Source organism: Salmo trutta, chromosome 1, assembly GCF_901001165.1.
Source record: "Salmo trutta chromosome 1, fSalTru1.1, whole genome shotgun sequence".
In the NCBI taxonomy this organism is placed as follows: domain Eukaryota; kingdom Metazoa; phylum Chordata; class Actinopteri; order Salmoniformes; family Salmonidae; genus Salmo; species Salmo trutta.
The window spans coordinates 44,595,693-44,623,636 of NC_042957.1; the positions used below are offsets into that span (position 1 = coordinate 44,595,693).

Here is a 27,944-nt window from a genome sequence, read left to right on the forward strand (position 1 = left end):
GGTTCCACATTCAATTCATTATAGACGTAAACTCATAAGGGAATATGTTGTATATCTATAGGCATTTTACATTCCCTGCATTGGGCGATAGTAAAAAAGATTTTTCCAGTTAAACAACTGCTTACAATAGCTGTGATACTCAGTTTCAAATAAAACAATTTTTTTAGTTTAGTATTTATTTGATAATAGATTAGAAAACAATTCATTTTGGACAATTCCCGCTATAGCCCTCCAATTGTTTTTACACTGAAATGTAACAACGGTTCTCTTTTCCGCAAAACCCACTGTTGAAACATCCATAAAAATACTTCATAGTATCAACCTAAATCAAGGTCGAAAAGATAACCCTCAAAAGCATTAAAAACATCTATAAAACTCACTCTAGATAAAGAAATGCAAGGGGGAAAAAAATGTAAAAAAGGGAAGCGGTGAGAAGACTAGTGCTAAAACGATCCCTGTTCTCTTTAAAACGGTTGAGGAAGGAGATGGATGGGAGGCATTCAGTGACTCATACCAACGTGTCATTTAAAACAAGTCCAAAGATGTAAAGTACAACTCGACATGATTGTCTAAATATACAAAAACACAGCAAGACCGTCGAGAGTGCAAGAGGTAGCCCTTCTTACCCATAAAACCCCATTAATCTACAGCAGTCTTAAAAACAATCCCCTGCCCTGGTTATTTCCCCTTTATAAGAGTGAGCATTTGATATCACAAACTGATTTAAATAAATCGGCATATATACGTCGATAAGTGCTTAAATATATAGACATCTTACATTGACAAAAGCATCATGCATCTCTATAACATGCACGGTAACATTATTCAAAACGCTATGTTGGATCTCCGACCACTTATGCGGTAAACTTGGCAGTTAAAAATGCATGAACCAATTTCAATCTGGTTATTTTCAAGGCAGTTTACATTTGCGGACACCAGAGCGGTTACTAGGGGTGTGGAGGATCGGCATCAACGTGGGAACATCAGACTTGAAGGAAAAGATCCAAAGTAGTCCTCATCTACTCCATGTTGACATTTCCTCTCTCCATGGCAGACAGTCACCCTGGAATGATTCATCCATGCAGCCAAAACTCCCTTCACCACTCCTCTTCCTTCTCCCTTAGTGGAACTTTAGTATCTGCGTTCAATAGTCTCATTGGGCTGTAATAGTCTATGATGAAGCCAAAATGACAGGAGGCTCTGCCAGGTCTACTCAACACCACAGATCCAAGTTCTTGGTGTTGGCGAAGCCTGGCTGATCGCGGATCTTCCAGTAGGTTCCGTTGCTCAGCCAGCTCTCGTTCCCTGCCGCATCCAGCTCTTTCCTGAAGGAGGGAAGAGTATATTTACTTTCTAGTGTGAGGTAACCTTTAAAAGGGGCATCAATAGAGGCCTTCAAGGAAGTAAACACTGTGCATGAATACACAATGTCACGTCAATGGTCACCAACTCAAGTCCTGGAAAAGCTACAGGTGCAGGCTTTTATTCCAACCCTGCCCTAACACCTGATTCAGCTAATCATAAAGACCCTGAATAGCTGTGTTGGTTACCATTGTCTTGCCATTTCTACAATAAATGCTCTTTGATTGCGTAGTGCAGGAAGGGACGGTTGGCGAGACTCACCTGAAGAAACGAGGCACGTGCTCCTCTCCCTTCTTGGCCAGCTCCTTTCGTCGGTCCCTCTGTTTCTGCTCTACTTCCTCCTTCTTACTGTCAGCCCCAGCAACATCTCCCTCCTCCAGGATCCTATGGGGAAAGAATAGTGGAGCGATAAAGAGCTTCAGCTGCATGAAAGAATCTAAGGCGTTAACAGGGTCGATTGTGTGTACAGTACCATCGCACGCAGCCACATCGAATGTGGCATCACATCAATGCACAACACAGCTCCCTGGCATTTGAGGAAGTAAAGGTCACTGAACGATACCCCCTACATGACCTACTGAACAGGACCCAGAGTTTTTCCTGGTGATATCGCGTTCAAGAAGTATTCCTAGCCCTACTTGCAACGCATTTGATAAATCTAATTATGTGCATGCATAATTAGATTTAGATTTATGTATGCATTACTGAGCAGGCTGGACGGTGGTCTCACCTCTGGTCTGGCCGATAGCGGGTGTCTGAGGGAGGCAGGACCTTCTTCAGTTCAGGGGTCAGCTCATTGAGCTCCCTGGCGTAGCGACTGAAGCCATAGTACTGGAAGTGGTCATCAGGCTGAGGGTCTGGAGATGGGAGAAACAGGGTACTGTGTGAGGCGATACATAGTGCTGGTACTATAGAGTGGATTACGGACTCACGGATTGAGGAAAACATCCATAGTCTTGCAAAGAGGATCAAGATAGAAGACAGAATTCACAGAAATAGTATGGGATTAGGGAAAATATAATAGGCACAATGGTGTGGATTACACACTTTTATAGGATAAACTATAATATCAACATTGGATTAGAGATTAGGATTATCGTACATAGCAGATAAGGGATTATTCAGATAATAGCAGTACTCACTGGGCTTCCAGATGCACTTTGGGTTAGGCAGGGTGTCACAGAAGATGCCCTCGTGCCACAGCCCACCAAACCGGTGGACCACCTCTCCCGCTTGGTTCAGAACCTGGCCCTGCACCTCGTTCTTACTTGTCTCTGAGGTCCAGTAGCGGGACTGAGGGGAGAGAGCAATGTCAATGGCAACTTAGTAGGTACTTCCATATGTAAAGCTTTGCAAATTTCAAAGTCTAGACCATTTAAACTGTTGACCATTTATTTTATTCATTACGGGTCCCATTATGGGGTTATTCTTCAATTGAGCTTTATATTCTATGTGCACCGGGCAGGGGTCTCACCTTGACGAAGGAGATCTTGCAGGTGCAGATGTCACTCTTGGTGTTTCTGATGGTCACCTCTCCGTAGTGCTCCAGCCACCTCTGTTGACTCAGGACATTGTGGACGCAGGTCACCGCCTTGTTCCACTCATAGTGATCCCCATATCTAGAGGGTGGAGGGAGAGCGAGAGCCATGGGTTTCGCACAACGAGATTGAGACACGCACTCTTGAAATTCATGGACACCTGAGACGGCTTCAATACTATGAACCTTTCATTGAATAACATAGTCAATTATCCTTTCAAGCACGTTACAGCTAACAAGTAGAGCATTTGGCAAATGCCTTTTCAAATCTGAGCTTGTACTTTGAACAATGGATCAATGCATTCAAAACGACGATGTGAAAGTCGGGTGGAATTTGCATAAACACTCACTTTGGCAACTTGACATTCACTGGACCAGAGGAGATGATCTCCAAAGACTTTCCCCAGAACTTGTTCTTCCATTGCTGGTCTTGCCAGAAGGTGAAGTTCTCAGACTCTGCGTGCACAGCGGAGCAGGGCGGGTGGTGGCTGACCTGGGAACAGAAAGGAAACGTTAAATAACTGAATCTTCAGTGGAAGACACTCTGGATCAGTTTTAGAGGTTACTTGCCTTGCAGATGGTATCTAGGATGATTCTGGGTCAAGATCATTCACGGTCAGGATTATTCAACTCCTACCTGCTCAGCGACGTAGCGGAAGCCACGCTCCTTGCGGTGGCTCTCGTAAGTCTCTCCCAGGACGGGGTTGAAGGGCTTGTAGCGGTTCCGCCAGGTAGCCCAGGCATAGCCAGAGATAGAGAAAACGCCAATGTATAGCTTCATGAAAAATAAGACATGGGAAAACGGATGAGTGAAATCACACCCATCAACAATATCAAAATGGCACCTGAAGCAAACTGCTACCCCCAAATACTTAATATACGTAAGAACCACAATATACAGTTTTACATGCCAAATCTGCAATTCACATTGACCCCATTCATTGTTTGTAGTTTTTACCGATTCTCTAATGCACAGACTCTACACACACACACAGCAGACTCACATATGCTGCTACTACTACTACTCTGTTTATTATCTATCCTGATTGCCTAGTCACTTTTACCCCTACCTACATGTACATACTGTATTACCTCTACCTCATACTCATTGACTCGGTACTGGTACTCCTTGTATATAGCCTCGTTATTGTTATTTTGTGTTAACATTTCCTTTTTTTAATCTATCTATCTATCTAGGGTCTTTTTAACTCTGCATTGTTGGGAATGGGCTCGTAAGTAAGCATTTCATGGTAAACTGGTTGTATTCGGGACACGTGACCAATACCATTTGATTTGCGAAAGCGTAGACCTTGAGACCAACACCATTCTTTCAGATTTCAACTAAGCAAATCTACAGGTTGATCAATTCACTTGAATCAGCACCAACGCTGGGATTGCAGCACAAACCTATACTTGAGCTGCTTCGTTTTTAGGTCAAGCATGTGTCGGGCCACCTTACCATCCGTTCGAAGGGGTCCTCTGTGCGGTTGGCGATGTCCAGAAGCTCAGAGTACTCCAGCTCTTCGCTCACTCTCTGCAGCAGATTCAGAGGTTCGTTGAGGCCACAGGGCATGGACACACGTGACAGGTCCTTGCCAATGTTGTTGTACAGGATGGTCATGATGCCAATGTGGCTGTTGTCGACACAGTTGGCGGGCAGGACGGTGCGGCGGCCTGTGTTGGTGGGCACGGTGCTGACCATGTCCGGGGCTCTGGATACACTGGTGCGGTAGTTCAGGGTGGCAGAGGCTGCCAGGGGGAGAGGGCATATGACAAAAGGTTAGATGGAATTCTATACATTTTCTATTGAATCTCATGTTTTTTTATGATTACACCCAGCACTTAGGGCTTGAAAGCTTGAATATAAAAATAAAAAATTGACATGGTTCATAAGATTCAGCCCTTAAAGGGAGAGTTCAGGATTTTCTCCTGGGTCAGATGAACTTGTGGATACACTTTATGTCTCCGCGTTCAGTTTGAAGGAAGTTGCCAAATGGCGTTAGCGCAATTCTTGGACGTCTATGGGAATAGCTAGCATGCTAGCTGTTCATGTAGACTTTGTCATTGCGCTAACGCTAGTTAGCATTGGCTTGCGAAACTAAAGGTACCTGGCGGGCTCTTATGGTGTGGGGTGCATTTCCCTGGCATGGTTTGGGGCCACTCAACCCCTTAGAGGGCAAGGTAACAGCCAGTAAATACACAGCCATTCTGAGTGATCACCTTCAACCTACGGTGAAGCATTTATATGCTGAGTGGAGTGGCCTCTTCCAAGATGACAAAGCCACCACTCACAAGGTACAAGTGGTCACTATATGGTTAGATGAGCATTAAAATCTGGCCATCTCAGTCACCAGATCTCAACCTAATTGAACAGCCTGGTCTCAGACTAGACATAACATAGTAAATGTAAATCCAGGCCACTCAAATTAGTATGATATGGTTACATAAGACCAATGGTTACTTAATAAGGCAAAAACAAGAAGTAGGGTGGTGGGTGGGGTTGGATTGGTGGGCGTTTAATGCAAATGTTTAGCAACTCAAAGGTTGTGAGTTCGAATCTCAGACAACTTGAGCATTTTAGCTAACACTTCCCCTAACCCCTAAACTTAAAACTAACCTTAACCCAGCTAACGTTAGCCGCCTAGCTAGAATTTGTAACATCTATTTTGCAAATTTGTAACATATTTTGTAATTTGTAACATACCATACGGAATGGGTGATGGAGTCCACAAATACAAAGAATACAAAATGGAGTGTCGTGGATTTACATACAGAATAATACGAAATGCTCTGAGACCAGGTTGAATTGAACACTTATGGTAGATTCTGGAGCAGCACTTGAGCTAGCATTTTCTACCACAATCAACCAAACACCAAATTACGGAATTTCTCGTGGAAAAATAGTGTCGCAACCCTCAAGAGAGTTCCAGACGCTTGTAGAATCTATGCCAAGGCGCATTGAAGCAGTTCTGCCGGCTCATGGTGACCCAGCGCCCTGTTGAGACCTATGTTGGCGTTTCCTTTACTTTGGCAGTTAACTTCATACTGGACGCAGAGACATAAAAACAGTATCCGTGAGTTTATCGTGGATAGATAAACAGTAAATAGACATCTTTATGATTGAATGTATGCCAGAGTGCCAATGTCTCTTGTTTTGCCTAGCAGACACTTGGCTAACAAGACCACAATGGAAACAAATCTTTAGACTTTGTGCATATAATCCTCAGCAATTTTTGGTACATTCATTTGTTGCCTAGTGTGGTTTCTTTATGAATTTTAAATAGTCAAATCAAGGCTTCTTTGCCAAAACGCTGAACCATCCCTTTAAAAAGTCTGAAGGCCCAAAGCTGTCAAGGAAAGGAGGATGGTGAGAGGCAAAATTGAGTCTCGATTTCTCCATCTTCCAAATCACAGTTGGACGTTGGATCGAGGTGGAAGGTGTGAAGTTTAAATAATGAAATGTCTATACAGATTAGACAACAATGCATTTGTTAAATTGTCACCAGTCCCACAAAACCAAAGAGACACCTCAGGAAGACAAAGAGGAAGGAGGAGAGTGATGATAAAAATCATGGTAATAGAATGAGTAGACTACTGGGACGTTTTCAGGGTCCAATCAGTATGCTTGCATATACAACATTGAAAATGTACCGTTTTCAAATAAATGATGTGTATCAATGAATTAAAACGATCCATATGGGACTTCCAATATGGCCGCAATTCACCACTGATACTTCAGTTTGAGCATTCCCAAAATACCTTTTGTTTGCAGTTGGTCCGGTGATACTGCCTCTGCAGGCAAAGTAGAAACTATATTCAGAAAACGTAATAAAATTACATTTGTACACAGATTACATATATATACACATACCCAACGTTGGTGTCAGCCGAGTAGGTGAGTATAACTACCTAGATAGAGCTGGACAATATGGACAAAAATCCATATCACGATAAAAATTACTGAATTATCACGATAACGATAAATTGAAAGTCAAGTTAACATTAATGTATACCAGTTTCTTTTTTATATTACCCTTAAAACTACTACTTTGAATGTGGGGCCATCAATTGTCCTGTTAACAATAGCCCACATTTAACAGACTTACTTCATTTCAAACTACACACTCCTCTAGTAAAGTCTACTTATCGTTATAATCGATATCAGTAAAACGTCCTCGATAAATGGTCAGTATCAATCATTTTCGGTTTATCGTCCCAGCTTTACTAGATACTGCTGAATTTAAAACAAAACAAATGCATATTGTTATTTATTTTAAGACGAAAACTCAAATGGACCGAACTGCACTCAAGGTATAATGGGACTGCTCAAACACAATATTATAGAACATCTTTAGAGTTTCCGTTCTAGTCATTCTACGTCTATGACCACAGCGGAATAGTAATATATGGTGGCCGCTCACCATGGACCTCGTCTGGCTCAGAGTTACTGGTGGTGGTGATGTCACTTAGCCCGGATTCATCAGACTCGTCTTCGCCGTTTTCTGAGTTCTCACAGACGATGACATCTCTGGCGTCATAGTACTCAGCCATGGAGTCAGCCAGCGAGGGGGTGCGCTGCACAGAGCAACCCTTAGAGGGCATCTTCTCAGCATTCTGAGAAGAGGGGGGAGAGGAAGGGAGGATAAGAGTGACCGAAGGAGGTAGACTAAGATTATAGTTAACAGGAAGCGTACAAAATGAAGAACGCTTTCAGATGGATAAGTGATGTCAGTAATGTCTTACAAAAGAGAGTTAAGGAAGAAAACCGTGCTCATTTGATAGAGAATCCCTTACAGGCACAAACAGATGCAGAGACACAGTACACAGCTAGACACGCACATGCATTCAGAAACAAGTGGCAGCCTGCCTCTTCCTGAGTGGGGTTTGGCGGCTGAATACACACCTGGTCCTGACGCACAGTGCTGTAGGACTCCTTGGAGCACCCCGTGGATCCAGAGGAAAGGGACAGGGAATGAACTTTGGTTTGGCAAGACTGCACCTCCAGCTGGATACACACAAACAGTGACTTATTAGTATACTGTAGAGAAATTTTATGAAAAGCAAGCACAATATTAAGCTCATTTCCCATTTTTGAAATCTCCCATTGTCACATTATTTATCAACCTTGGCCCACATGCACAGTATGAACATTTGGTGGAAGTTTTCCCTCTCTGATTTCCTCAGCACTCTTTCAGCTTTGTCAGATTCGTCCAGGACAAAACAATTGATGCCGCGTTCAACCAAAACAAACTATCTTAGTTCTGTTTTCATAGTAATTAGTGAAGTTCAACGACATCTGGTAACTCGGATCAAATAGATTCGTTTGTGGGAGGTTTTATTTGTGTCACCAAGATAAATCTAGAAATTTCCCCTCTGTGTGAACAAGTGTCTTCACATTTGAAAAGTATTTTGTTGTTGCATCCAGGCAGGCTCAAAACAGGGGAACTGGGAGGAACGATTCTGCCCCTGATGGGCAGTACCTAGATGTCCCAACCCCAAACAGCCCAAACCAGTTCTGTCTGGTTTCACACACTTGAACAACAGCAGGCTGAGACTGAAGCATATTTTGGAAGGAGAAAGCAAGTGAAAGCGAGAGAATAGGTGTGGCCCATAGAAACCTCTGCTGTGTGTTTTAAACAGAGACCACAGGCGTTATTGACTAAATGTGAATCAGGCCTTTCTATTGGTCGCTAAGGTCTCTTCCTGTTCTTCTTGTTACTTCCAGAAAAACTCAAGAAATGTAGGTCTCTCCTTTGGAGCCATTAACAATGGTTCGTGTTGTCAGTATATGTCAGTTTCAGTGTGTGTGCTGTACATGTGAGTGTCCAGGGCGGGCTTCTTACCTCAGACAGTGTGCTACACAGGGTGGCCAGTTGATTGGAGGTGGATGAGCGTAGGTCTGGGCCAGTCCAAGCCTGTCGGACCCGCTCACGCTCCAGCGCGAGAACCTCGTGGATGGATTTGAGAGACGCATGAACTGAGAAGATTAGGGCAGACAAATGTCATTTTCATTTGATTTCCTGTTGCATTCATCCATACCAACATACATCCCTAACTAACTAAGTCATCACTGGATTGCAGTGGTCTACATAGGTCCTTTTATAATGTTGGAGAACCAGCTTCACTATACCAGCTCTGCACATGGCATTTCCTATGTGGAACTTTATTAACACCCAAATCCAATGAGCCCCAAAACCCTTGTAACACCCCTCTCTTACCCTTATGGGACATAGCACAAATGTCTTGCTGGATCTTCTTGGCTTCAGGGGAGGTTATGAGAGGATTGGAGAGCTGGGAGTACACATAATCTGGGATGGACGGCACTGAAGAGGCTCCCACACTCAGGTGGTTGGACGATGTGCTCAGGTGGCTGGAGGTAAACTGAGGGAGGAGAAGGGAAAGGATGTGTGTAGAGAGCCATTCACCCCCCCCCCCCCCCGTCCATCCATCACTTTCGAGTGATGCACGCTAGCATCATTGATGTTGGGACCTTGACCAACGTAATAGTGAGTGATGACCATGAACACAAGAACGATGGCTATAATTATGCTCAAGGAGTACATTATTCTCTTGGCTTTATCTAGCTCTATTTGTGGTATTTTACCTTGCCTGTTGCTAGATCGTTACGTAAATCAGTCCTCCGATGACATCTGCCATGTTGTAGACAACCATCTAGTTACATGTTTGTTCACTTGCATGAGCTGCCTCAAGCTGGAAGTTGTCATTCACTTCAATTTAAAACAAGACACTTTGACGCCTAACTGCGCACGCAACTTTTCATGACGCAGGAAATGAGTTTATATATTCTATGTTACTAATCTCTGCAATCTCTATTGCTGCGCTTTTAACTTTTTTTATTCTAGTCCCTAGAAAACCCCATCTCGTCAACGATAAATATACTATAGTGCAACCATAAGATTGTTTACTCAATGTGTCAATGTGTTTGTACTGGTCCCTAAATCATAAATGAAAAATGAGGGGTCAGGCAGGAACAGTGGGTGAAAGTGGAAGAGAGTTAGAGGCTTCTGAATACTTATTTCTTATTTATTTCCCTCATTAAAATGCAAATCAATTTATAACATTTTTGACATGAGTTTTCTGGATTTTTTGTTGTTATTCTGTCTCTCACTGTTCAAATAAATCTACCATTAAAATTATAGACTGATAATTTCTTGGTCAGTGGGAAGACGTACAAAATCAGCAGGGGATCAAATACTTTTTTCCCCTCACTGTACCTTGATTAGATAGGTATTCACCCCCAAGTCATTGCATGTTTGACACACTTTTGGCAGAATTTACAACGGTGAGTCTTCTTGAGTATTTGCTCGACAGCAATTGCCAAGTCTTGCCATAGATTTTCAAGCAGATTTTAGTCAAAACTAACTTTGGCCTTCTTGGTAAGCAACTCCAGTGTAGATTTGGCCTTGGGTTGTATGTTATTATTATTTTATTCATTTAACTAGGCAAGTCAGTTAAGAACAAATTCTTATTTACAATGACGGCCTACCCCGGTCAAACCCGGACGACGCTGGGCCAACTGTGCGCCGCCCTATGGGATGTCCTGCTGAAAGGTGAATTCCTCTCCCAATGGCTGGCATAAAGCAGACTGAAGCAGGTTTTCCTCCAAGTTGTTTCCCGTGTTTAGCTCCATCCCATTTATTTTTATCCTGAAAAACTCCCCAGTATATTGATGACAAGCATACCCATACCATGATGCAGCCGCCACCATGCTTGAAAATAAAGAGGCAGTTGGTCATGTGTTGTTTGACCCAAACATAAGGCTTTGCATTTAGGCCAAAAAGTATGTTCCTTTGCAATGTTTTTTTTACCCCAGGATTACTTTAGTGTTTTGGAATAAATTTATTCTGTATATTTATTGGTACTATTTTCAATGTCATTCAGGTCATCATGGTATAGTCACTACAATGTTGATTCATCCTCAGTTCTCTCCCGTCACAGCCATAGAACTCCATAGTCATTTTAAAAACCACCAATGGCCTCATAATGACATCCCTGAGCAGTTTCCTTGCAGTCCTACAGCTCAGTTAAGAAGGATGACCATCTTTGATGTGTCTAGGTGGAATAACTTATGTGATTTGGGGGTGGCAGGTAGCCTAGTGGTTAGAGCATTGAGCCAGTAACCGAAAGGTTGATAGATCGAATCCCCAAGCTGACAAGTAAAAAAATCTGCCGTTCTGCCCCTGAACAAGGCAGTTAACCCACTGTTCCTAGGCCATCATTGTAAATAAGAATTTGTTCTTAACTGACTTGCCTAGTTAAATAAAGGTTAAATTGTCAAACTACATTTTACTCCTGAACTAATTTAGGCTTGCAGGTGAATACTTATGGAACAACTATATATTTTAGCCATGACATTTTTGTTATATCATTTTATTTGACAGAATATTTTGTGTACAATAAAAAATTTACAAAAATTGTTAAATCTATTATATCCCACTTTAACAACATACACCAACTGTATAGGACATGAGAACCTACCATGCCGCAGGTTTCGACTCCAGAATGGGTGCGAGAGTGACCAAATATCTTGTTCGTAGTCTTCCTCTCCTTCTTGGCCTTAGGGATATTAAGTGTCAGATTCTGAAAGACAAGTAGAATAGATATGCTCAGAATAAAGACTAGCCAACCACTAAATGAATATTCCAATGTCAAATAAATGACAATTTTATTTGGTCACATACGCCGAATACAACAGGTAGACCGTACAGTGAAATGCTTGCTTACAAGCCCTTAAATAACTTAAAGCAATGTTGGTTACTTTTTTAAAAGTTCAGTAAAAAATAGAAACTAGAAGTTACATAATTAAACAGCAGCAGTAAAATAACAATAGTGAGGCTATATACAGGGGGTACCGGTACAGAGTCATTGTGCGGGGGCACCGGTTAGTCGATGTAATATGTACATGTACGTAGAGTTAAAGGGACTATGCATAGATAATAAATAGAGTAGCAGCAGTGTAAAAGAGGGGTCGCGCGCTCACCTCAGAAATACAAGTGTGCAATTCATTTTTTTTGTTTTTTTTTTGTTTTGTTTTTTTAGAGAGAACTGATCATATATGGTTGTGGAGTAGTGGTTAGGGTGGTGACCTTACCTGCAAGTTGATTCGTCGCTCTAGGTCACTGTTGGAGATGGGTTTCTGGCCACTCTCCAGCCAATTGAGCCTCTGAATGAGCTGGGCCAACTCAGTCAAGTCCGCCTGAGAACGAGCTAGCTCTGTGGGGGTAAAGGGTCAGAGAAGGTTATTAAGAAAGCTTTGGAGCGGAGGCTTAGTTCTGAAAGTAATTGGATATTAATTTAATGCTGAATTGTAAAGTGATAGCCTTGATTCCCTAGCTTCACCATGACAGTACCTTACCTTGGGAGCAGGTATCGGACTGGTGGGTCTGCTGGAGCCATGCTGCCACCTTGCCGTTGACCCCTGGGGCTGCTGTGGGCGAAACCTCCATCTCCGCCTGGTAGACCGAGGCAGAGCTGGCATAGTGAGGGTACTGGAAACCACATGATTTGGGGACAGAGGGAAAGAGAGAAAGAGAAGTCAAGTGTCAGAGCCAATTTTTTATAAAGTCCTCTAGTTCTATTCAGAATATAACTTCATCTATTTTGGTGGGACCAGAATGTATTTGGTTGTAGCACTGCGAGTAGCAAACCGCACTGCGAGTAGCAGACCACACTGCATCATGCCCATTTCTCTGTTCACTCACCATGCCTGGCATTGCAGCTTGGTTTCTCTGGGCTAGACTGGCCATGGCTGGCAACAACGTGCTGTTGCCCATGGAGAGGGCATGGAGGACTCCGTGGTGGACACCCAGGGCCTCGTTCTTCTTGAAGACACGATGGGCACACAGCTTGGTCAGCCATATGTAGAACAAGTCATTGCTCTTGGTCTAACAGGAGAGGAAATGTTACATTAATGGGGATATAGATGGATTACAAACAGATGTGAAAAGGAAACATGCGCAGTTCTTGACACAAACCGCACCGACTACCATACCCCGTTCAAAGGTACTTAAATATTTTGTCTTGCCCATTCAACCTCTAAATGGCACACATACACATCCATGTCTAAAAATCCTTCTTTAACCTGTCTCCTACCCTTCTTCTACACTGATTGAAGTGGATTTAACAATTTACATCAATAAGGGATCATAGCATCACCTGGACAGTCTGTCATGGAAAGAGCAGGTGCTCTTAATGTTTTGTATAGTCAGTGTACCTTGAGGTGGTATAAATAGTCTCCACTGTCCAGATCGATGCGCTTGGACTTCTTGTTGATGGACATGACAGCGAGGCTAACATCCAGAGAGCCGTGGAGCTTTCCTCTTTGGATCTGATGAGTGGAACATCACAATGGATGAAAACCCCTCACTTTATTGTCCAATATGTATATAACACAAGAACTCCGTAGCCTGTGATGTTTACAATATGGCGCCGACCGATTTCAGAAAGATTGCACTCATTACTTGAATTTGTGTTTTTAGTAGTGTATTGTGGATACATACATCCTGCTGTGTCTTTGAGTACTTGAGGATTCCTTTTTCCAACAGGAAGTACCTCTGAAAGAAGAGACCGAACCACATCAGACAGGGGTGTATTCATATGTGCACACCAGTAGCAAAACGTTGTGCACCGTAAAAAAAAAAAAAAAAAAACACTTTGCAATGAAAACAAGTTTAGTTTGGGGAAACCCTGGATTAGTCCCTTCTTGCTGAATATCTGCCATTTCCTTCCGTTTGGTTACTAGGGAATAAACCACAGGAAGTCAGAAGTGATGGTGAAACATAACTAATTGGCTTGCCAACTGCACTTCAGTTGGCTTGCCAAGTATAGCCTTCATATTACCTTGTGCCAGCCCTTCATAGGGTACTTCCTCCTCTTCAACAGAAAGCCTTCACAGATACCAGGGACGCTCATGTCCAGCCCTGACCCGATCCCCGAACTCATGTCCATATTGTCTTCCAACACTTCCCAGTGAGTGGAGTGCTATGGGGGGAGGGAGGGGGGGGGGATACGTTTTCATATGTTGCATGGTCCATCAAGAACTTCATACTCAGTGGGTTGCATCCATAGACATATTCATGATGGTTATATACATCATTGGTTGCATTATGGTGTAGAGAGGAGCCCCATCATATACAAAGACATGCACACCCCGAACACACTAAGATAATTTCCATCAAAAGGAACGACTCAGAAACTACCTGGCGGGAGTTGCGTGATGACCCAGCGCTGCCGTTCCGCGAGTGGCCGACCTTGGATACTCCAGCGGGAGACTTGTCCAGACTGCTCATCACTGATTGGCTGCTGTTGAGTGAGGGTGGGCACACCCGAGGGTCCATCATCACGATTTGATGAACAACGTCACTAAAAGTAAGTCTGCTTTTCGGAAAGGTTCCCTCTGAGGAGGAAACACAGCTCTGTGGAGACAAAGTTACAGTAATGTGAGAAGACGTCAACAAAAAAAGAAACATTTTTCAACCATGAGAAATCAGTCTTCAATTCAAGTGTCAGGAACACACACGTGCTGCCCCTGCTACAGTTGTCCCTTGGATCAATGAGAAAGACAACCTTCACATCATCCACCCCTCAACTTTATGGTTGGCTTGGCCTTATAAAAGTCCATGGTGGACAAACTGGTAGTAGACAAGGTTCAGGAATACTGACCAAAGAATATGACAGCGCAACATCAACAATGCATCTTTGAATCTACTAGCAATATTAATTGTCAGTATTTTCAAAAACACGCTAATGTTTTAAATTTCAGTAAAACAATATTTTAATGAAAAAGTTTAATTTGGAGACCGAACCTGCAGCAGGTGGGATTATGAAAAGTATCAAACAGAACATACAGTAAAAAAAAATATATACATAAAAAAACAATTTCATAAAGAAAAAAAAAAATGTAAACACTACTGTCAAAAGTTTCTTTTTACTATTTTCTACATTGTACAATAATCGTGAAGACATCAAAACTATGAAATAACACATGGAATCATAGAGTAACGAAAAATGTATTGAAGGATTTCCCACATATGCTGAGCTGTTTTTCCTTCACTCTGCGGACACATTTCCACCAGTCTGATGTCCATTGCTTGTGTTTCTTGGCTCAAGCAAGTCTCTTCTTATTGGTGTCCTTTAGTAGTGGTTTGTTTGCAACAATTCAACCACGAATGCCTGATTCACACAGTCTCCTCTGAACAGTTGATGTTGAGACGTGTCTGTTACTTGAACTATGTGAAGCATTTATTTGGGCTGCAATTTCTGAGGATGGTAACTAATAAACTTATCCTCTGCAGCAGAGGTAACTGGGTCTTCCTTTCCTGTGGCGGTCCTCATGAGAGCCAGTTTCATCATAGCGCTTGGTGGTTTTTGCGACAGCACTTGAAGAATCATTCAAAGTTCTTGAAACGTTCCATATTGACTGACCTTCATATCTTAAAGTAATGATGCACTGCCGTTTCTCTTTGCTTATTTGAGCGGTTCTTGCCATAATATGGACTTTGTCTTTTACCAAATAGGCCAATCTTCTGTATACCCCCTACCTTGTCACAACACAACAGATTGGCTCAAATGCATTAAGGAAAGAAATTCCACAAATTAATATAAGGCACACCTGTTAATTGAAATACATTCCAGGTGACTAGCTCATGAAGCTGGTTGAGAGAATGCCAATAATGTGCCAAGTTGTCATCAAGGAAAAGGGTGGCTTTTTGAAGAATCTCAAATATAAATATATTTTGATACTACATGATTCCATATGTGTTATTTCATAGTTTTGATGTCGTCACAATTTTTCTACAATGTAGAAAATAGTACAAAATAAAGCAAAAACCCTTGAATGAGTAGGGGTTCTAAAACTTCTGACTGGTAGTGTACATACATAAAATATAAAACGCAACATGTAAAGTGTTGGTCCCATGTTTCATGAGCTGCAATAAAAGATAGCAGAAATGTTCCATATGCACAAAAATATAATTTCTCTCAAATTGTGCACAAATTAGTTTACACCCCTGTTAGTGCGCATTTCTCCTTTGTCAAGATAATCCATCCACCTGACAGGTGTGGCATATCAAGAAGCTGATTCAACGGCATGATCATTATAAAGGTGCACCTTGTGCTGGGGACAATAAAAAGGCCACTAAAATGTGCAGTTTTGTTACACAACACAATGCCACAGATGTCTCAAGTTTTTAGGGAGTGTGCAATTGGCATGCTGACTGCAGGAATGTGAACCAGAGCTGTTGCCAGAGATTGAATGGTCATTTCTCTACCATAATCCTCCTCCAACGTTGCTTAAGAGAATTTGGCAGTACGTCTAACCGGCCTCACAGCCACAGACCATGTGTATGGCGTTGCGTGGGTGAGCGGTCTGCTGATGTCAATGTTGTGAACAGAGTGCCCCATGGCGGCGGTGGGATTATGGTATGGGCAGGCATAAGCTATGGACAAGGAACAATTGCCTTTTATCGATTAGCAATTTGAATGCACAAAAATACCGTGATGAGATCCTGAGGCCCATTTTTATGGTCTTTGTGACCAACAGAAGCATATCTGTATTTCCTGTCATGTGAAATCCATAGATCAGGGCCTAACGAATTTATTGACCGATGTCCTCATATGAACTGTAATGCAGTAAAATCTTTGAAATTGTTGCATTTATATTTGTTCGGCACCACACACTACAATAAACAAAAACATACATACATCGACAAGACAGACAACATTTACATAGTGCCTTCAGAAAATATTCATACCCCTTGACTTATTCCATATTTTGCTGTGTTACAGCCTAAACTCAAAATGGATTAAATACATTTCTCTCACCCATCTACACACAATACCCCATAATGACAAACTGGTTGAATACTTAGTCTCAAAAGCTGAATTGTCTTCATTTTTAACGGATTTGTAAAAATAAAATTCCACTTTAACGTTACGCGTGTCAGAAAGTGACAAAAATCTAAATGTAATACAATGTAAATTCAGGCTGTAGAAAAAGTAAATGGGTGTGAATACTTTGACAAACATGAACAACATCACACTTGCTCAGACCCATATGTTCCCACCATATCCACACCCAATGTATGTAATGCTTGTATGACTCTGCCCCATGTGACTTCAAATTGTGTTTGTCTGTAGCCAGATTTTTTCCCAGTATTAAAATAAAGCATTTGATGCCTCCATTCTCTTAACGTTGGGGTATCATTTGACTTCCTGTATTTAAGTAATAGATTCCCCAATAAAAGTGATTTATTTGTGTCTAACCCATTGAGAATATCACCGCCCACTCATATGCCATGTCTTGAAATATGCACGACATGGCATATAAACTTACAATGGAAAACTTCTGACAGACAGTATTCTAACGCCGCCCATAAGTGACTTTACAGCCCTCCCAGAGGCATGAATTATTGAGTCATTGTTAGTTTTACACTTAAGACATGGCTCTGCCGTTGTGCTGTAGAATGTGAATTCTGTCGCTTGTACAATCAATTCTATACATTAGTTTACTGGATATTTCATACATTTGTTACCTAGAATTGTGTTAATGTTCCAACACTCTATCTTGTGCTAATATCAGTTATTTTTAAGACTTGGTTCCAATACTTTATATTTTTTTCTAAAGAGATTGTCAGTTGAATAGGCTCTCTGCACAGTTGTGTTTATCTTACCCATCATATATGATTGACTTTTTCCTGACTCAAATAGGATTCCCTCAACTTTGCTCTGATATCACACAATTTCAATCTGAAAGCTTTTGGACAAAAGTTTTAAGTTGCATACACTGTATTTGAAAATGTCTACGTTGGTCAGTCTAAAATTGCTCTTTAATTCGACCATTAAATAATTATTTCCTATTAAGACCTCATATGCCTTTAGTCTTCCATGTGTGCCCAATTTATTGGTGAATTCTGAACAGCCATCCAAGGATTGTTCCATAGGGGTGTGCTTTTAGGGAGTGATATTGGTTCTTGTAGAATCCGTTAAATTTTTTCCATGATGTTAGTCTTCTTAACTATGAAGTTTTTCATGTTCTTAGCTCCATCCTTGGAAAATAGACATGTGTAAAGATTGAGGGTGAGCATGTGCATCTTCAATAGTTACCCATTGTTCATCTTTGGTGAATTTCACAACATGTTACAAGTAAAAGCCTTGGCTGGCGAGTTGATACAATTTCAAATCTGGAAGGTTAAAACCACCTTCAGATTTAGGGACATGAAAATCTTTTAGTATTTATTCTAGAAGTTTTATTTGTCCATATGAAGTCTTACGGCAGAGTATACCTTTTTTAAAGATTCTTCGGTGGGGTAATTGGTATTAACAAAAATAAATATAAAAAAGCCATGCCATTCTAAAATAGATTCTACCTGTAAGATTTATGGGGAGATTGTTATCTTTATATACTTGTTGTCACTTAAGCATCCTAAGAATTTAATATTTTTGTGGTCCACTTAAAAGATTGCAGTAGATTAGTTATTTTTTTCCTTTTTTTCCATTTCTCCACGTGCATTTTATATCCTGAGATTTTAGAGTATTCCGAAGTATTGAACTGTCAATATTAGTCAGGTATATCAGGAGATCGTCAGCAAATAAGTTTAGTTTATATTCATGTTCACCAATACCTGTTTGGGTCCTCCCCAATTCTTTCTGCAAGTGGTTCAATTGCCAGTGCAAACAGGATGGGGGAAAGAGAGGACATCCATGTCTCATGCCCCTTTCTAAAGCAATTTATTCAGATAATGTGTATATTTTTGCTTTAGGATATTTACATAATATTTTTATGAAATGTATTATTTCAGCTGGAAAGTTGAATGCTTCCAATGTTTTGAACAGAAAAGGCCACTCAAGACGGAAAGTCTTTGGCATCAGCCATTATTGATAAGTTTACATCTTGTTTTTTAGTGTATTATACTGAAACATGTTCTTGTATTTGTTTGTGTCTATTTTTAATAAACCCTGTTGTTAGATTAATATGTCAACAAACGCAGGCATGAGATTTTGAATCTACACATCCATGCATAACCGACCAAAATATGTAAGTCAAGTATTGGAATTTTTTATTACGTAAAGTGAGTGCGCAAGATGAGAAAGAATTATTGTTGTCTATCAACAATGACAAGCAACCCAAGTCTGACAACTTGGATGGAAAATGACCGAGGATGATAGCGGATGATATCGCCACTCCTATTTCTGCAATCTAAACCTACAGGAAAGCATACGCCCTCAGGCCTTTGGAGGGAAGCAAAAGTCCTTCCATCAAATAGCCAACCAACCAGACTGTTACCAACCCTAAATAAACTTTTGGAAAAAATGTTGTTTGACCAGATACAATGCTGTTTCACAGTAAACAAATTAACAGATTTTCAGAACGCTTATAAGGAAGGGCATTCAACATGTATGGCACTTACACAAATGACTGATTGGCTGAGAGACATTTATATAAAGATTGTAGGAGCTGTTTTGTTAGACTTTTGTGCAGCTTTTGATATCACTAATGAACACAATGGAAGCCTCTCCAACATACTTCAGGTAGAGTCAGGCATTCCCCAGGGCAGCTGTCTAGGTCCCTTACTTTTTTCAATCTTTACTAATGACCTGTGACTGGCTCGGCATGTCTATGTATGCTAATGACTCAATACTATGCACATCAGCTACCACAACAAGTGAAATCACTGCAACACTTAAAGAGCTGTCATCAGTTTCAAAATGTGTGGAAAGAAATAAGTTAGTCCTAAATATTTTGAAAACTAAAAGCATTGTATTTGGGACAAATTGTTCACTAAACCTCAACTAAATCTTGTAATGAATAATGTGGAAATTTAGCAAGTTGAGGACACTAAACTGCTTGGAGTAACCCTGGATTCTAAACTATAAATGGTCAAAGCAAAAGTAGTTAAGATAGGGAAGGTTCTGTTCATAATAAAGCCTAGCTCTGCCTTCTTAACAATGCTATTAACAAGGCAGGTCTTACAACACCTCGTTTTTTTTGCACCTGGACTACTGTCCAGTCTTGTGGTCAGGTGCCACAAAGAGGGACTTAAGAAAATTACACTTGGCCCAGAACAGGGCAGCACGGCTGGCCCACGGAGAGCAAAAATGTATAATACGCATGTCAAATCTCTCCTGTCTCAAAGTTGCATTTGTGAGAAGTATTGACATGTTGAATGCACCGAGCTGTCAGTTTAAACTACTAGCACACAGTTCAGACACCCATGCATACACCATAAGACATGCCTAACAGAGGTCTCATCACAGTCCCTAAGTACAGGACAGACTATGGGAGGTGCACAGGACTACACTGAACTCTATTCCACATCAAGTAACTCGTGCAAGCAGTAAAATCAGATTTGCAAAAAAAACCATAAAAATCCTCCTTACAGAACAGCAGGGACTGAAGAGGCACAGACACATGCACACGATAATATACGTACTACACCAGCAATTCCCAAACTCGGTCCTCGGGACCCTTAGGGGTGCCCGTATTGGTTTTCGCCCCAACACTACACAGCTGATTCAAATGATCGCAGCTTGATGATTAGTTTATTATTTTAAAATCAGCTGTAGGGCAAAAAAAAATAAACATGAACAACTTGGACTCCCGAGGACAGAGATTGGGAAACCCTGCACCACACACACACACACACTTTGTGTTGTAGATATATGGTAGTAGAGTAGTGGCCTGTGGGTGCACACTTAATGTGTTTTGAAATGTCTTGTTAATAATTGTATATAACTGCCTTAATTTTGCTGGACCCCAGGAAGAGTAGCAGATAATGGGGATCCATAATAAATAGAAATGTTTCATGTCTTGTAAGACTTGTGCCATTCTGTTGCTTATATATGAAGTGTATGGGTCTGTAGTCTGCAGGGGACGTCAGATTTTCCTGGTTTTAATATAACTGAAATAACTGGTTTGATACACGGAACTCAGAAGCACTGAATCGAGTGACTGGTGTTGTCATTTCAGTAAAACTTCCCATTTTTAGTGATTTTTTAATCTGCCGATAGTTGCTGCAGGGTTATTGAGTCCAAGAAGGCTGTAGAATCAGTCCAACTTATTTAATTCTGATCGATATAGAATTTCATTGTAGCTTTCAAAATGGTTATGTACAGCTTTGTTAGCAATTAAAGCATTTGTATCTGGTTTGGCGTGTATTCATTTTGTGAGAGCTGCGAGGTGTTTACCAGGTTTATTTACCATTAAATAGTAGGCTTTATTTGAGTTTAATCTGTAGTTGATGGCTCTCTTCAAAAGTTAAATATCATATTCCTGTTAAATTCTGAAATTATATTTTCTTCTTTACCTTGTAAAGATTTATGGGCTTTTTCTAAGATAGAAATTCAAATTAAAGAAAAATAAATCACTAACTCAGATTTAACTATTTCTGAGTATGAGATTATCATTCCCCTAATGTACGCTTAAAAGCATCCCAAATTATATTAGGGGTCGGAGTTTCTCCTCTTTGTCTACATACATATTTTCTCGCTTACGTATTTAATCAATTAAACACGTAAATTATACAATATATCGCAACATAGGTCCGTTACTGTTCTCTTGGATACTTGTGTTGGATGGTATGAAGGAACTATTAACTGGTTACCAAGCAGGGTTATGTTGCATATCAAAGAGGGAAGGGTGATTGGGTGGAGTCAAGACGGAAAGTAGGTTACACACCCCAATACCATACATACAGGACAGCCCCAGCAACCATGCGTCATTGTGATGTTGCTGTTATTTTGAGTGACAACCAAATGAGATGCCTAGATTAAGGCTGGACATCAATAATGAAACTGTCAACTGTAACAAGTGATCGCTTCGCGCTGTTTGGGTAATGCAGATGATGACAGCATGTTTAAGGACAATTTTCACATGAAATTAAAATGACCAACATTGAAGCCATACCTCCAATAAACAGATCAGTTCTTAGAGAGGATTTCCTTGTTTAGGAGTAGTCCTCTGAAGTTCAGATGACAAACCATCGAAGACATTCCCTGAATGCTTTGTATTCAACAACACCTGGCTGGGACCTCATCCTAGTTACAGTAGGCCTACAGGCAAAATATCCTTTATTGCCTAGCCTGGTGATAATGTAGATTGTCCTATCAATAGAACCTAGGATAAGATCCTGTTAGTCACTGACTTCATTTTGGCAGCTATATTAGATTTAGTATTAGTTTTATTCTTAAAATACATTTTAGTCTTAGTCACATTAGTAATTTAATCCCTAGTTAGTTTTAGTTATCAGTTGACAAACTCGACATTTTTAGTATAGTTTTAGTCATTAATTTTAGGTCACAGTCTTTTTAAACAAACAATTTATATTTACCTCTAACTTCCATCATGTGCACATTCAGATTGCCTTGTCCGACTAGGCCTACTATCCCCTCTTATACCTTAGCTGGCAACATTGCCATTGTGGCAGATGATTTGCATTGGTTACAATTACCATATAGGCTATAAAGCCTTGGCTAAAGGTTAAATCATTTACAGCTCTGATTTTCTCCCCATAATAACCGTTCAAAAGGAGAGAGGAGTGAGGTGACCTCCCAGGAACTGTGTGCGTTGGAGAGCCAGCTTTTGTCAAGCAGCCATCACAACAGCAAGTCATTACAGGCAGAGGTAAGGAGAGGATCGCATTAAATATTCTGATTAACCATGCATGCTGATGATTGGGCAAAACAGATGAAAAGGAGCTTCGTGTCAAATTGAATGTCCATTAATTCCACGTGGAATTCTCATTTCGTTACATTTGTCAACTAAAATGAAAATGTGATTTTTTAATTTATTCTCATCAATAGTTTGTCAGGAAAAAAATAGGTTGTTGACGAGTATCATTCATGGTAGTTACTGTTGACAAAAATTGACTGAGGTGGTGTCATCGAGTACAAAAAAACGGAAAAACTCCAATATCCCTCAGATTAGATTTAGCTGTAGCGCCATCAATTGGTGGCGCACACCAACATTCCAGGTAACTGACTGTATTTTCTCATTCTATAGGGAGTAATAAGAGTTGCTGTTGCTGATTATTTACAATACTATTTACAAATGATGGCATGAAAAATGTAGCACATACTGTAGTTTACAGTGAGTCAACTGAAACTGCACTCACGCCCTCCTGGGTGGCGTTGAAATCATTTTAAAGTATACTGAAATACACCCATCAAAACAACAGCATTCCTGAATCTCTCAGACCAAATGACTTGGTCAGCTTTATGCTAAGTCATAACTAGCCTGGAAGACGAAGAATGTTACAGGGACTGACACATACAATAACCATGTGGAATATGTCGTTCAACCAGAAAACAAGGAGACAAAGTTAGTTATTTTGAATAAGATGTCAACTATGTTTCTCAGGCCTTTAAAAATAGTCGAACTGAAAATGTGACGTTTGGAAAAACTGGAGCTTCCGGCCGGCATTGACAAAGATCTCGTGACATCTGCATAATATTACGGTTTGATTTAGAGAATTTGTAGCTACTGACACATACGCGACACCAACAAAACATGGGCTTGTTCTGGATGTTTGATTCATTTGGATCAGGATCAAATGTTCTGAACAGCTCTGTGTGCACTATAACAACTGCCAAGAAACTCCTAACCACTAAGCCTAAAACAACTACAAACACAATCCAGCCGCTGTATCTTACTCCTAATGCAGGCCAGAGTGGCAGTCACAACATCAGAGTCTTGGTTGGAAGACGAAGGCCTAATATTAGAATGATCACTGAAGGAGATTATTAGAACACCTAGGAGAAACTGCCAGCAGAGGTAAAGAAAATTACGAGAGAGAAAGATCGCATCGGGTGCCGGAGGCGTAGGGTGAACGGACAGGTTCCTGTGCTCTGACAGGAATGTGCCTGAGCTGCATCACCACACGGGTCCCAGGCAGGGCCCCTTGCGGCCTCAATGACACTGCTACTGGGACAGCCTAAATGTTCCACCTTCTAGACTAGGCAGTTCCAGTGCCATGGATATATAGGCCAACTGAGTTCAAGGTTTAGAAATCCCCCATGAGACATACAATGAAAGTGTCCTGGTGTGAGGGATGGTTTGGGGGAGGGGAGATTTCCAATGTAAGCTGTGTTGGCACTGCAAGTTCCAAGCCTGATCCAAGATAATTCTATCATGGCTGACATTCTGCAGGACATACTGGTAGCATTGGTTGAATCACATTTTATGGGCCCATATGCACACCATATTCACTCCCATTTCAACAACTTGGCTTTATCATAACCAGAATCAGGGGTAGACACATGGCACAGCCTAAGCTTTTAAACTTCAGTAAGGCTGGGATACAACACTCCTAAATGCTCATCCTGGCTGGCCATCTGTAAACCATTATGTAAACCTTAGACACTGATCATCACCCATATATGTACTGATGTGTGTTCAGAAGTCATATGTTCAGAAGTCTTCATGAGAATAAGCAGTGGTGTAAAGTACTTAAGTAAAAAGATACTTTAAAGTACTATAGTCATTTTTTGGAGTATCTGTACTTTATGTTTTTGTCTTTCACTTCACTACATTCCTAAAGAAAATGATGTACTTTTTACACCATACATTTTCCCTGACAACCTAAAGTACTACACTGTGTGCACAAGTATTAGGCAAGTTGTATGTTTGAGGACTCATTTTATTATTGAACAACTACAGCGCTCTCGGTCAATCCAAAATGTTAATAAACCTCAAACCTGAATTATTAAGAAAGTAAAAGTGAGGTGTTGGCTTTCTTTGGAGAATATCTGTGTGTGCACAATTATTGGGCAACTATTAGTGTGCAGAATTATTATGCAACTGAATGAAAAACGAAAAAGTTCCCCATCTCACTTGTTTATTTTAATCTGTTAAAGTGAGAATAATAAACAAACAACTCAAAATGTATAAATAAACATTTGACATTTAAAGAAAAAAAATCTGACCAATATAGCCACCCTTCTTTTCAATAACAGTCATAAGCCTTCCATCCATGGAGTCTGTCGGTTTCTTGATCTGTGGACGATCAACGTTTTGTGCAGCAGCAACCACAACCTCCCAGACACTGGTCGGAGAGGTGTACTGTTTTTCTTCACCGTAAATCATCCGTTTAAGGGACCACAAGTTCTCAATAGGGTTTAGGTCAGGTGAGGAAGGGGGCCCATGTCATTATTCTTTCATCTTTAAGGCCTTTACTGGCTAGCCACGCAGTGGAGTACTTCGATGCATGCGATGGAGCATTGTCCTGCATAAAAATCATGGTCTTCTTGAAAGATGCAGACTTTTTCCTGTACCACTGCTTGAAGAAAGTGTCTTCTAAAAACTGGCAGTAGGTTTGGGAGTTGAGTTTGAGTCCATCTTCAACCCGAAAAGGTCCAACTAGCTCATCTTTAACAATGCCACCCCATACCAGTACCCCACTTCCACCTTGCTGGCGTCTGAGTCGAAGTGGAGCTCCGTGCCCGTTACTGATCCAGCCACGGGCCCACCCATCTGGTCCGTCAAGAGTCACTCATCTCATCAGTCCATGAAACCTTTGAAAAATCTGTCTTCAGATATTTCTTGGCCCAGTCTTGACATTTCAACTTATGTGTCTTGTTCAGTGGTGGTCGGGTTTCAGCCTTCCTTACCTTGGCCATGTCTCTGAGCACTGAACACCTTGTACTTCTGGGCACTCCAGGTAGGTTGCAGTTCTGGAATATGACAGCACTGGAGGATAATGGGTTCCTGGTAGCTTCACGTTTGATTCTTCTCAAATCTTTGGCAGTTCATTTGCGTCTTCTTTTCTCAACACGGTTCTTGCGACCCTGTTGACTATTTGCAACAAAACGTTTGATGGCTCTGTGATCACGCCCCAATATCTTAGCAATTTCAAGAGTGCTGCATTCCTCTGAAATACTTTTTACAATTTGACTTTTCAGAGTGAGTTAAAATCTCTTTTTTTGGCCCATTTTGCCTGAGGAAAAGAAGCTTCCTAATAATTATGCACACCTTGAATATAGGGTGTTGATCTCCTTAGGCCACACCCTCCCTCATTACACAAATACACATCACCTGATATGCTTAAATCCAATAAGCATTCCAGTTTATACAGCTTGGAGTTGGGAAATATGCATAATAATGATGATATGGTCAAAATACTGACTTGCCTAATAATTGTGCACACAGTGTAGTTACAATTTGAATGCTTAGCAGTAAAAGAAAAAGGTCCAATTCAGACTTATCAAGAGAACGTCCCTGGTCATCCCTACTGCCTCTGATCTGGTGGACTCACTAAACATAAATGCTTCCTTTGTAAATGATGTCTGAGTGTTGCGGTGTGCGCATGGCTGTCAAAAAAAAGGAATAATAAAAGGAAAATTGTGCCATCTGGTTTGCTAAATAAGGAATTTTATGTCTAGCATTAACTTTAACTTTGTACTTTTACTCAAGTATGACAATTGAGTACTTTTTCCACCTCTGAGAATAAGCAACAAAGTATAGCAAGAACAAAACACTTTATCACAAGATCCTCACTGTCTCCCACTGTTGATTAAAAACTAGTTTGGTCCCTGGATTTGAGCACACTTGTGTCAACAAACACTTCAAAGCCATAGATGGCTAATAATGTCACGAACAGGGGGCCAATTACAGTACTGTTGTGACTTTTGTGCCTTCGGAAAAGCTTGGCACCAAATGTTCAGAAAGCTGAAAGGCCAGCCAGATTACCTGTGATACAAGTCAGTATTCGACGTCCACCCATGTCTGAGGACGCCGGGAGATGACGTGGAAACCGTCCAATAGGGGCAACAGTGAGCGTTGTGGATGGGGTTGGCGGATGGGCATCTGCCTCTGATTCCAAAGGTTGCAAGTTCGAACCCAGCAATGGAAAGTTGTTTGAGATTGTTTTGAGCCTATCCCAAACCTTAACCATTAGGAGTTAGTGCCTAAACTTAACCTTGACGTTTGCAACAACTTCGAAATGTGATGTTTAAGAAACATGAATGAACGTCTAATTCTGATGTGCGACTGTGATTGCTGCCTGCTGCAATTAGCTGTCATTTCTATTAGATAAATAGAATATGGTGGCACATTTGAAGTTCCAGGTGTCCAATCTCCCACAAAATATGAGTTTTGTTATACTTTAAAACATAGACCTAAGCAATGTAAAGCAAAGGAAACAAAAACACTAGAAATTCGATCCGTAATTGATCAAACATTGCGTACCGCAATATCAAACTCAATGGCAATGGAAGCAAAACAAACATTTTCTAATAATTCTCGCAAATCAAACATTCGTTTCAACCAATTTAATTTACTTGCATCATGTTCATTTATTCCCGATTGTCAATAAAATAAGAACGAAAAACTCACCTGACAACCGTGGATAATCCGAGTAGGTGGCCAGCGTGAAAGGAGACTGACTTTCACATCCCGAAATCTCAAGCAAATTTGCTTCCTCCCATTTGTCAAATCGTAGAACTACGTCACTCAATCGTCGAAATCCGAGTGTCTCAGGTGAGAAAGGTGTGCCCGATCCATATGCCGCGTTCAAAACAACTGTGAACTCGGAAATGTGCTACTTCAGTACGTTCAAGACAACTGAGACTCGGAAAAAACGAGCTCCGACTTGGAAAATATTTTGATGGGTCTGGATGACCCATCAAAAACTCAGAATTCCAAACGGGAACTCGGGCATTTTTCTATAGCTCCGACCCTGATCTTGATTTGAACTCGTTTTTTTCCCGACTTCCCAGTTGCAGAACACGCACCAGCGATCAACCCTTACCTCTCCAAACTCCTGACGCATCAGAGAAAGATAAAATGAAATGAATAGGTCATTTTTACCTCAATGTTGTGCCACTAGTGCACACATTATTTGATTGACTTTGCATTGATTAGTCAGTACGATTTGCAAATTATTAGGCTTTTGGCTTATTCATTTTATGCATTGTAGGCTATATTAGATTTTATTGTAGGTTATAGAGATTTTTCTATTTTTCTTTTCTATTGGGTTATTGACTGTACGTTTGTTTATGTGTAACTCTGTGTTGTTGTTTTTGTCGCACTGCT

The 27,944-nt window shown here is 40.9% G+C and overlaps 1 protein-coding gene across 5 annotated transcripts; it reads right to left on the reverse strand.

Moving 5' to 3' along the window:
- Window positions 1–158: 158 nt before the first annotated feature.
- Window positions 159–27,435, reverse strand: LOC115196818 (oxysterol-binding protein-related protein 7-like). 5 transcript variants are annotated; one of them, XM_029757752.1, is made up of 22 exons: window positions 27,246–27,435; window positions 14,119–14,334; window positions 13,760–13,900; window positions 13,420–13,473; window positions 13,134–13,247; window positions 12,622–12,804; window positions 12,276–12,408; window positions 12,012–12,133; window positions 11,399–11,500; window positions 9,118–9,280; window positions 8,743–8,876; window positions 7,803–7,904; window positions 7,321–7,513; window positions 6,659–6,709; window positions 4,359–4,648; window positions 3,537–3,674; window positions 3,250–3,392; window positions 2,837–2,981; window positions 2,505–2,655; window positions 2,093–2,219; window positions 1,624–1,746; window positions 159–1,325 (listed from the first exon to the last, which is right to left on the reverse strand). In XM_029757752.1, the coding sequence occupies exons 2-22, from the start codon at window positions 14,257–14,259 to the stop codon at window positions 1,214–1,216; spliced, it is 2,862 nt and encodes a 953-aa protein (XP_029613612.1). In that variant the 5' UTR covers window positions 14,260–14,334; window positions 27,246–27,435; the 3' UTR covers window positions 159–1,213. The 5 variants fall into 5 exon arrangements, with proteins under 5 accessions (XP_029613612.1, XP_029613604.1, XP_029613621.1 ...); XM_029757744.1 differs by having other exon boundaries at window positions 14,116–14,334; XM_029757761.1 differs by having other exon boundaries at window positions 6,659–6,691; window positions 14,116–14,334; window positions 27,246–27,434.
- Window positions 27,436–27,944: the final 509 nt, after the last annotated feature.

Bases quoted from the DNA above. Each gene is read 5' to 3' on its own strand.
- LOC115196818 (XM_029757744.1), bottom strand. From the start codon at position 14,259: ATGATGGACCCTCGGGTGTGCCCACCCTCACTCAACAGCAGCCAATCA. The intron at 11,501-12,011 runs GTAAGGTCACCA...CTTGTCTTTCAG, and splicing joins AGCGACGAATCAACTTGCAG to AATCTGACACTTAATATCCC. The intron at 8,877-9,117 runs GTAAGAGAGGGG...TAATCTTCTCAG, and splicing joins TTGTGCTATGTCCCATAAGG to TTCATGCGTCTCTCAAATCC.